Below are 11,596 nucleotides of genomic sequence, written 5' to 3'. Positions count from 1 at the left end.
TTCATGTGGTATCGATATCAAAGGTAAAAGAAGTATTGATACTCTCAAGGTAGTATTGATACTACCAGCTTGCTCAAATTCTAGAATATAAAATAGATACCAATACTCAAAGGAGTATCGATACTACTTTACATAGTAGTATAGATACCATGAGCATAGTATTGATACCGTCAAGCCCAACGACTAGTTTTATTTAAAATAACAAAGGAAGTATCAATACTCATTAAAGGTGTACCGATACTCCCTGTATTGGGCAATTTTATTTTGCACGAAATTTCATCTCCAACGGCTTCAAATCACTCCCAACAGCTAGAAACGGCCACAAGCTCATTCCAACATATAAAAACAAGTTCAAGACACTTGAAGAAGGGTGAGAACACATATCCAAGGAATCAAACACAAGAGAAGAGTTTTTCACTCTTTAATCTTATAAATATTTTTGTTCTCGTGAGCTTAATTCTTTGTAAACACCTACCTTAGAGAGGTTTCTTGTTTACATCTTTTTCTTTTTGTAAAAGGGGTTCTGGTTTTATCTTAACTAATTGAAAAGATAGGGAGTTGTAAATATTACTCTTGATCATTGAAAAAGAAAGAACAAATTAGTGGATTTGTTGGAAAATCCTAAGTAAGGAGCTTAGGTAGTGGATGTAGAATTCATTGAGGGAGTTGAACAACTATAAATCTCTGTGTATTATTTTTCTCATCCTTTAAATCTCCTTACTCCCTAAATTTTTATCAAAAGTCATTTCACCCTCTTTTGGCAAACTTTTTCGGTTGTCAATTAAGCTTCATAAATCCCAACAGATTTAATGTAAAATGTGTATTGGAAATGAGTTAAATGTAATGGACTTTGGTATTGGGTCATATATAAAGGTTAATTGGGTAATGGGTTAAAATATATAATGGATGTGGGTTATAGTTTATAAAATGGACTTGTATAGCTACCCAACCCAAATAAATCTCTCTTTATTTTTATATATTTTCTTCTTCTTCGTGTTCTTCCTATTGATCGTTTTTATTTTATTTTATAGGATACCACACTTGACTCGAATCTCATAAACCCTAGCACTGGCCTCGACCATTTCGGTCAGCAGTAAATGTCGGCAGGAATACAAACGTAAAGAATGAAAATTTGATGTCTTCAATATCTTTCCATTTCCATTCAATCAAATTAAAATTAGAGGCACTCACCATAATATCTTTACAAAAAAAAAATTCATGCATCCCATTAATTATTCTCCAAATTAAATATATAATAATCATTACAACATTCACGAGTTAGTTATGGGGATGTTTAAAATCTAAAGGTAAAATGATTTAGAAAAGCACTTGCTTTAGTTCTTCATGCTATGTCGTCATTTAGTTTGAGAACTCATCATGTCCCTTTTCTTCTTCCTTTTCATTTTAACAAGAAGTAAAAAAATATATAACGTATGAATAGGAAAAAAATTATAAATAATAAAAATTTAAAATATAAAATTTATATAATCAGTGACGAAGTCATATTTGTGTGAAAATGGGTACTAAAATTCGAATTTAAATTAAAGAAAAAAGGTCAATAAGTTAATAATGACTCTTCTTAAAGCTAGCTAGAAGACCAACCATTGAGGCTAACTATTTATATTCCTTGAGATGTTCCTTTCTAACCTTGTTTTAATCTCAACTACCTTTTAATCTCTATTTTAATCGTTAATACACATACGAATCAAATGACCTTAATGCTTAAAAGGATAATAATTATCCATAGAGATTATGAGTTTAAGTATACTATATACAAGAGTGTTTGAACATCTATTGTCAAAAATATATTATTTTGTAATTATCTTAAACTAATTTATATAAAAAATCGTTAAAATATATTTACAGGTCAATTATTCCTATAACTTACACAAATGGTTTCTACTAGAGACCAAAGTAAACCCCAAAAACATGCTCTTTTTGTGTTTATTTTTTTTCCAGTAAAGAAGTGGATTGTATGAGTAGGATATATATATATATATATACATATCAGCTTTGGAAATCAAGAAAAGGGAAGGAAGAAACATCTTTCAGCAAGTCCTCAAAGTCCCATTCTCCAACTTGTAGCTCTTCTCCTATCCAAAAATCCCCAACAGCCGCGTTGCCTATGTTTTCGGATTTGCTAACGTTGTCTCTACTATTACTACTGCTTATGACATTGAAAGTGTTGTTGCTGTTCCATACGTCAACTGTATGTTCGGTTTTACGGTTCTTTTCTCCAATGCTTTCCAAAGGAGGGACATAGTCAACACTGCCTGACATCTCGTTTTCGCCGCAAAAGCCGTCTCCATTTATCGTAATCTCTGTGGCACGTGAGGCTGGATTGATGTATCCGGTCGCCCCGAATACGTCGAGTCCATGCTCGAGCATTGCTAAAGAGTTGCCGGTCGTGGCATGGTTCAGGACCTTGGATTGAAAGGAAGAATTGGACGAGGTTGATGGTAAATCCATGTACATAGGCAACATGCATTGTTCTTGCATTGACATGGTATCGGGTGTGGATGACAAATTCTTTAGCCTCTTCTTTATTGTCGAATTCCAAAAGTTCTTTATTTCATTGTCGGTACGACCAGGTAGACGAGCCGCTATTTGGGACCACCTTCGAGGGTTTGAAACATGAGCAAACCATGAAACAAAAGAGTCAATAAGTAATTTTCATCCATATATTGGACGTTAAATTGAATCCATTGAGTAGTCTTAGTAGTAAAACAGATAGTTATTATCTTTAGAAGTCTCGAGTTTGAACAATCTTATAATTATTTTATATTATTGTGCGTTAAATTCACTCATCTTTTATGTTGCTTACAACTTAATTCATTAATAGATAAAATATCCAAAAACTAAAAATGAACGAACTTGGGTTATTCATGCTACTTTCTCTTCACACTTTAATAATTGGTACCAACTACTCTAAACACCCCCATTGACTGGAGGCTTCATGGTTTGCATGTGCAAAGCAAACACAACGAGAGCTTTTGATTGGTGTTTCTCTCCTGAAATCACTCTAACTTCTATTCCCACTTCAGCCTTTTCAATTTTCTTCCTTTTTACAACATTAAGAACTATTCTAAACACCCTTTTAGGTTAATGGTTAATTCTCCGAGTTCAAATATTAGAAGCAAGGACGAAACTAAGATTAAATATTGACAGGCGACAGAAATATTAAATATTTTTAGAAAAATATAGTTTATTAGGTATTTAAACTCAAAATTCATAAGACAATGCCTAGTTTCTATGATATTTAAACTTACAATGACTTAAATTATTATTAGACCAAAAAATTTGAAAACATGAGAATATTTTCTTTTGTTCAACTCTACTTAATTAAATATTTAATAAATTCTTATATTTTTTTAATTTAAATATTTATTTTTACATGAACCACGATATTATTTAACTAAAATTTATTGAATATATAAATTTTATTTTTACAGAAACCATACCCCTTTGAGCCCAACATAGCTCCATCCTTGCTTAGAAGTAGCATTCCCTTCTTGGTGTATATATTTATATATGGAAGAATGTACCTTGCAAGTATGGTAAATGCAATTTTTTGTACAAATGAACCCAAAACTATTTTTGGTATATATAAAAATATATATAAAAGCAAATAAAAGTAAAAATAGCATTATACTAATAATTTATATCATTTGAAAAGATGATTTTTCCATCTGATTTTAATTGAGTTAATATTCTATTAACTATTAAAACTAACCAGCGACAGATATAATATTTTGTGTTTGGATAAATTTATAAAATTTTAAGAGATAAAAGAGATATAATAAATAAAAAATACTAAAAAAAATCTAAATTAGATACACACAAAAATTTACAAATAAGAATGCATGAAAGATAGGGAAGCACACCTGTTGCCAAGAATGGAATGCAAATGAACAATAAGCTCTTCTTCTTGTGGAGAAAAGGCTCCTCGTTTGAGATCAGGTCTCAAATAATTGATCCAACGGAGCCGGCAGCTCTTCCCACACCTTTGCAGGCCAGCACTCCTAGCCACTTCACTCCAACACCCCTGCCCATTGCTCAACATATAGTTGATGAGCTTATCGTCTTCCTCTGGCGACCACAACCCTTTCCTAAGCTTATTAGCACCACCACCACTGCTGACCTTTGCTGATGGATCAGTCCTCCTCATCAGGGTGAATAACAATGTTGATTTTGTTTGATCCTAAAGTATAACTAGTTTTGAAGATGTGGATTGTTGGATACTTTATAGAGTGGGGGGAGGCTTCATGAAGTGGAAATATTGGTGGTGGTGACGATGGTGATGTTTGTGGGGGTTTGCTTAGAATATAGGGAAGAAACAAGGAGAGATTGAGTTGGTTGATGGGTCTAAGTAGAAAACGGTTTGGATGGTAACTTTAGAAAGAGAAATTTAAAAGATAATTGGAGACGTTGTAGCAGACCCAGATATATATATATATATATATATATATATATATATATATATAATATAAAATTTTTGTTTGGACTGAATATAAATAAAATTTTAGGATAGGGACAATCAATTGCATAAAAAAATTTAAATTTTTATATAATTTAAATGTTTTCTTTATATTTTCTTTTAATGAGTCCTTATAATTTTATATCCTTAAAAAATTTATATATTTCTTAATATTTTATATTTCCTAGCATAAAATTTTGTGATTATCTTGTCTCTCTCTTTTTTATTAGTTTGAGGTGATTGCAAGATAATATATGTTCGAAACACTCTCAATCATTTGATAATAAACGTTTAAATACCCATGTAAATGACATGCTCGAACCTAAGACCTCTAAAAATAATAGGCATCCCTTAATTATTGAGGTCACTTGGTTCATGTGATAATTTTTATTTAATATAATCTTATCTTTTGACTCTATAATAAGGGAGAGTTTTATTTTTTTTTCTTCACTCACAAGGTAATCATCATAAATGAATCATAGAGAAAAGTGAAATAGTAAAGAAAAATGAAAGAAAAAAAAACTATATAGGAATATTTTGTCTTATGTAGAAAAGGTGACAAAACGAAATGTAATGGTGGATCCAAAAATTTAAAAATGAGGTCTACAACTTTACTTCTTCTTTTAAATGATAATGGGTATGTAAATTTTTTCCTTTTTTTCTTTTTCCTTTAACACGTTAAACTAAATTTAATAAATTTTTTAAAATAATAAGGATGCACTTTGATCCCTATAGAAGCTTAATGCATTCGCCCTTAAGAGCATGGGTATCTTTAGATAAAGTTTACAAATGATGACTAAATTATTTTAAAATAAATTTCTTGGTATTAAATTTTTAAAAAAATTAGAAAAAATATTAATTTTGTATTTTATTACAAAATATTTTTAAATAATGCTTTTTAATTAAATTAATTTGACTTTAATAAAGATATTATTTTTTTTGTTAATTCTTTTTATAAATGTTAAACTTTATTAGCATATTGAGATTGAGTGTGAATGAAGTTAGTTTAGCAGCTGAGCTGTATGCATGGTGTGAGGTTGTTGAGTATGTGTGAGCATGGAAGTCAAGAGTTTGTTATGAGGTTGTTACAAATCTGTTATGATTGGCTGTAAACAAACTATATAAATAGGCGTTAAGCCTTCACTGCAATATATGAAAAACAATAATGAATTTGTTTACTGAAATTTACTTTCAAATGCATTCTATCATGGTATCAGTCGCTTTTTGTTCCTGAGGTATTTTTTGCTTCGCTGCTTCATCTGCTGGTAGCCATGGATGCTGGGTCTGCTAAAACGTTCACTCACAAGAAGGTGAATGTTGTTCTTGATGAGTCGAATTTCTTACTCTGGAAGCAGCAAGTTTTGCTAACGGTTCGTAGCCATCGCCTCGAGCGGTTATTAACTGGTTCGCTGCAGCCTCCGCCTGAATTTATAGCAGGTGCGAATGGTGAATCTATACCAAACGAGGTGTACGACGATTTTGTAGCACAAGACAGTGCACTGGCGTCGTGGCTATTGTCAACCATTAGCTCTCATCTCCTTTCTCAATTTGTTGGTGCGGAGACAGCAGTGGCTGTTTGGAACAAAGTGCAGCAGTTCTTCGCGAGTCGTTCTACAACAGCAGTCATTAGTCTGCATTATAAGCTTCAATCTCTTAAAAAGGGAGATGACAGCATGAGAACCTATCTCACTCGGATTAAGGAAGTCTGTGATGCATTGGCATCATGTGATAGTGCGATCTCTCCTGCCGAGCAAGTAGCCAGCATCTTAAAAGGCCTCTCCAGGGATTATCAACCTTATATTGCTTTTATTACAACAATGAAAGATTCTCTCTCGCTTGATAAGGTATGTTCTTTGTTAATTGATGCTGAGACTCAAATGGCTGGATTTGATATTCGAGATGATCAGTTTCCAATGAGTGCCCATGTTACTAATCTGAGCACTTGTTCCAAATCGAACAACACAAATTCTACAAATCAATCTGCCTATCGTAATGAGTCTAGTTATTCTACTCGTGGACGCGGTCGTGGGAGACCACGGGTTCAGTGCCAGCTATGTGGAAAAATGGTCATCTAGTGGCTGACTGCTGGCATCGATTTGATAAGAATTTCTCTGGTAGAGGTTCTGCTCGTTCTTCATCAAGAGATAATTCTGGTAATGCTCATTACTCTAGTCTTGAAGCTGTAGAGAATGTAGCATGTTCCTACTGTACTAAAGGATTTGCTGAGGCTCATAGCGCTTCTACCTCTAGTGGTTCATGGGTGGTTGATTCCGGCGCATCACACCATGTCACACCTGATGCTTCAACTATTGGTCATAAAGGTGATTTTACTGGTCCAGGTAAATTGCTTGTTGGCAATGGTGTGCCCTTATCTATTCATACTTCTGGTCGATCTATTTTAACATCTAATTCTCGAGTGTTGTTATTGAATGACTTGTTGCATGTACCTACGATAACGAAAAATCTGCTCTCGGTGTCAAAGCTTGCTAAAGACAACGATGTTTACTTTGAATTTCGAGCTTCAAATTGCTGTGTTCGAGACGAGAGGTCTGGAGAAATCTTGTTGCGTGGTGAAGAACGAGGTGGTTTGTATTTCTTTCAGTCGAATATGGATACTACGAGTAGTGGTCAGGCACAAACTTATATTGCATTGTCTTCAAATAAGCTGTATGAACTTTGGCATAGGCGCCTAGGGCATCCTGCATATGGGACCCTAGAGCAAGTCTGCAAATCCTTAAATGTACTCGTTCAAAAGAATGTGAATGAATGTTGTGTTGCTTGTCACATGGGCAAAAGTCACAAACTCCCCTTTCATGCATCAGATTCGATTTATTCTATCCCATTTCAATTGGTTTATACTGATTTGTGGGGACCTTCACCAGTTGCTTCTAACGGATTTAGGTATTATGTGAGTTTTGTCGATGCGTGTACACGACATACTTGGCTCTATCTATTGCGTGATAAATCCCAAGCAGTACATGCCTTTCAATTGTTTCAACAGCTTGTAGTCACGCAGTTTAACTTGAAGATTTTAGCTGTGCAGAGTGATTGGGGAGGTGAGTTTCGAAGCCTCTCTCGTGTTCTTCAAACAACTGGGGTTGTGCACCGTGTAACTTGTCCACACACCTCCGAGCAGAATGGAGTTGTTGAGCGAAAACACAGGCACATCATTGAACTTGCGTTAGTTTTGCTTGCTCAGGCTTCTATGCCTATCACGTTTTGGACCTATGCCGCAACAACGGCTGTTCATCTCATCAACAGGTTGCCTACAAAGGTGCTGCATGGGCTCTCTCCATATGAGTCACTATTCCATAAGCAGCCTGACTATAGCTTGCTGAAGGTTTTTGGTTGTAGGTGTTTTCCACACCTTAGACCATTTAACCATCATAAACTGGAATTTCGTTCCCAACCGTGTACATTTCTTGGCATTAGTCCCCAGCACAAAGGTTTCTTGTGTCTCGGAAAGAATGGGCGAGTGTATGTGTCTAGACATGTAAAATTCGATGAATGGCATTTTCCGTTTGCAACTAAGTCTGGTCACAGTTCGTGCAGCTCCTCTGCACAAATCAATCAACCCCTTGATGTTGTAGTAGATATGAATCGGTTACTTGCTAACAATGCAGGGGTACCAGGAAATCAGACTACTCCTGTACATGAGCCTGAGAGCTCAATTGCTGGTTCTGCTGCTTCCTCGAATAACCTTGAGGAATCATCTGAGGCTGTGGATAATGATGAGACTGTTGCACCTCATAGTAATCATCATCCCATGCTGACTCGCAGCAAATGTGGTATCTATAAACCCAAGGTATACACCATTGCTCTTGATGACGATGTTCCATCTAATATTCATGATGCATTAATGTCACCTAAGTGGGCGGCTGCTGTGAATGCGGAGTACTCGGCTTTAATCCAAAACAGAACTTGGAGTTTAGTTGAGATGCCTCATGATAGAAGTGTTGTTGGCTGCAAATGGCTATTCAAACTAAAAAGGAACCCAGATGGTTCTATTCATCGATATAAAGCTCGCCTAGTTGCCAAAGGTTTTTCGCAAGTTCCTGGCCATGATTTTGTGGCCACATTCAGCCCAGTTGTTAAGTTTGCAACTGTTTATGTGGTGCTAGCAGTAGCAGTGGTTAAAGGGTGGTCTCTACGACAAATAGATGTCAATAATGCGTTTTTGAATGGAGATCTAGCTGAAGATGTTTATATGCAACAACCGCCTGGTTTTGAGCAGCTTGGCTCCAATGGAGTTCCTTTAGTTTGCAAGTTGCAGAGAGCTTTATATGGACTTCGTCAGGCTCCTCGAAACTGGCACGATAAACTCAAGAACAGTCTACTTGAGTTGGACTTTGTGGTGTCAAGAGCTGATACGTCCCTATTTGTGCGAGTTGTGAATGATTCGTGCACGTATATTTTAGTATACGTTGATGATATAATCATCACTGGTAGTTCGAATGCTGATATTGATACTGTTATTAATATGTTGCACAAAAAGTTCTCTCTAAAGGACCTTGGAGCACTTTCGTTCTTTCTTGGTATTGAGGTTAAGAGGAATGATGCTGGTTTAGTCCTCAGTCAAAAGAAATACATACTCGAGTTGTTACAGAAAACAGATATGCTTCAAGCTTCTTCAACCTGCACACCTATGGTAGTTGCTATGAAAAAATCTGGGAAAGGAAGTGTTCTATTAGACAATGCACGTGATTATCGAAGCATTGTTGGTGCTTTGTTATATGTCTGCCATACTAGGCCTGATATAGTATTTGCTGTCAACAAGGTGGCACAGTTCATGCAAGCACCTTGTGAAGAACATTTGGTTGCTGTTAAGCGCATCCTACGCTATCTAGCTGGTACATTGGATTATGGCTTAGTTTTCTCGTCTGAGCATACTATGTTGTGTGTGAGAGCGTTTTCTGATGCTGATTGGGCAGGTGATATTGGAGATAGGCGCTCGATGACTGGCTATGGAGTGTTTGTTGGCAACAACTTGGTTACATGGGCATCTAAGAAGCAAAAATCGGTGTCACGCTCAACGATGGAGGCTGAATATCGAAGTATTGCAGAAGCTACTGCTGAAGTAACTTGGGTTGAAGCCTTATTAAGTGATCTAGGATTGCATTCACTAGATAGTCCTATTGTTTGGAGTGATAACACAAGTGCAGTGGCAATGACTGCCAATCCAGTGTATCATGCGAAATCAAAACATGTTGACCTTGACATTCATTTTGTTCGAGAAAAGGTTGCTGCTGGCAAATTGAAGGTGAGTTATGTACCTGCTGATTTTCAACTTGCTGATGGATTTACCAAGCCTTTAGCTAAGGCATCGTTTCAAGTTTTTCGAGATAAGGTCCATGTCCAACAATGCTGAGTTTAGAAAAGGAAAAGAAGAAAGACGGGAGAATATTAGCATATTGAGATTGAGTGTGAATGAAGTTAGTTTAGCAGCTGAGCTGTATGCATGGTGTGAGGTTGTTGAGTATGTGTGAGCATGGAAGTCAAGAGTTTGTTATGAGGTTGTTACAAATCTGTTATGATTGGCTGTAAACAAACTATATAAATAGGCGTTAAGCCTTCACTGCAATATATGAAAAACAATAATGAATTTGTTTACTGAAATTTACTTTCAAATGCATTCTATCAAACTTTAATAGAGATATTTTTCATTTGAATTAATTTAAATTAATCTTGAAAGAATCAAATTAACCGTTCACCGACCAAACTAATTTCAATAAACATCGTTTAATCAAACTAATTAAGTTGATGTCGTAGATCAACCAAATCGCATTAAGACAAAGAGCACAACAAAATATGATTCATTTCTGGTCCTATTAAATGTAGCAAATATTTGATGCAGGGAAGGCTGCTTCTGTAATTATAATACAATAAAACATTCAAAACATGTTGTGACAGACTAATTCACTATACAAAGCCATTTTGAGGACAAGACACCCCATGGTTGAACATAATCTACCTGCCTGACTGTTACGCCGCCAAAAACATACTCTTCGAGATTCAGACACTAGCTGAGACTTCATTTTTGGTCGGTTTATCCTTTTTCTTTCCAGGATCTTGTTGAGCTTTTTGTACAACAGCCTCGTTTGGAACCAAAACTATGAATATATTCCTGTCTTTGAAGTTCTTGCTTTCCTCAGTTGCAAGCTGGAGATCAAAGATGGGGTTTAGGATTACAGTTACGAGCAGCTTCAGCCAAAACAATAAATAACTAAAACTTGATGTTTATTGTAGCTTTGGAATACGATTTTTGATAGAAGCCACGGTCAAACGAGTTACTCCCACAAACTTTTAACCCCAACCGTTGTTGATGGAGATAGCTTTGATTGAACAATGGCACTTCCGTATCAAGGAAGAGACTAGGGAAAGTTAGATTCAATGCCAAGTATGATCAGTTCACTGCGATAGTACCATTCATATGACAGTACCATGGTAATCTATCAGAGCTTTTCGCCTCCAGTGTTAATGAAAACATGACTCGAATGAAACTTGTATATCGAGGAAGCCACAAGCCTAAAGCCCTATTAGTATCAGGCTTTTCTAATGTTTGCAATTTCAACAAAGGAAATACACAGCCTCAAGAAAATTAGGTTAAATTGCAAGCCTTTGTATAGGGTTTATGTAAAAGGGTAGGTTGTGGTATGCCATCTTTCTTTCCCAAGACAGTAAATTGTTTTATCATAAATAAATAAACTGCACGTTAATGATACAATTATAAAACATCCCGGACCTAGAAACTACAATCAAGATATTAAATAGTAGAATTATAGTTCATTCACCAAGTCATCGATGCTTAAAAGAAAAGCTAGACACCCACATAAAAGATATTTGGGTCAGACTACAGTCGTCGGGAGAAAGAAATTTAACAGCAGTCAAATATCTATGAAGCATCCGTATGAAGTAAATTCACCGAGAGAAACTTATTTTGTAATTATGGATATTAATTTCACATCAACAAGACCAAAAAGACAAAGGAAAAACAGCAGTAAAATACTGGAATTATGACTGAAATACGAATGGGAAAGATGGAACTCAAGAAAAATTAGTGGTATGGAAAACCTATGATTTTCTATTAATTCAAATAAAACAATAATGATAAGTTGTGGT

At 35.4% G+C, this 11,596-nt stretch overlaps 1 protein-coding gene across 1 annotated transcript; it reads right to left on the bottom strand.

Annotated features, from left to right (window-relative positions):
- Window positions 1–1,917: 1,917 nt before the first annotated feature.
- LOC120145057 (transcription factor MYB83-like) lies at window positions 1,918–4,168 on the bottom strand. The gene is made up of 2 exons (XM_039158964.1): window positions 3,885–4,168; window positions 1,918–2,617 (listed from the first exon to the last, which is right to left on the bottom strand). Exons 1-2 carry the CDS (start codon window positions 4,166–4,168, stop codon window positions 2,008–2,010), a joined length of 894 nt encoding a protein of 297 aa, XP_039014895.1. The 3' UTR covers window positions 1,918–2,007.
- Between the last annotated feature and the right edge of the window lie 7,428 nt (window positions 4,169–11,596).

Source organism: Hibiscus syriacus, unplaced genomic scaffold (genome assembly GCF_006381635.1).
Source record: "Hibiscus syriacus cultivar Baekdansim isolate YM2019G1 unplaced genomic scaffold, ASM638163v2 tig00110893_pilon, whole genome shotgun sequence".
In the NCBI taxonomy this organism is placed as follows: Eukaryota; Viridiplantae; Streptophyta; class Magnoliopsida; order Malvales; family Malvaceae; genus Hibiscus; species Hibiscus syriacus.
This window is presented reverse-complemented; position numbering and strand designations above follow the sequence as displayed.

Excerpts from the sequence above, each read along its gene's own strand:
- LOC120145057 (XM_039158964.1), bottom strand. The coding sequence starts at position 4,168 with ATGAGGAGGACTGATCCATCAGCAAAGGTCAGCAGTGGTGGTGGTGCT. Across the intron at positions 2,618-3,884 it reads CATTCCATTCTTGGCAACAG|GTGGTCCCAAATAGCGGCTC; the intron begins GTGTGCTTCCCT and ends AAACCCTCGAAG.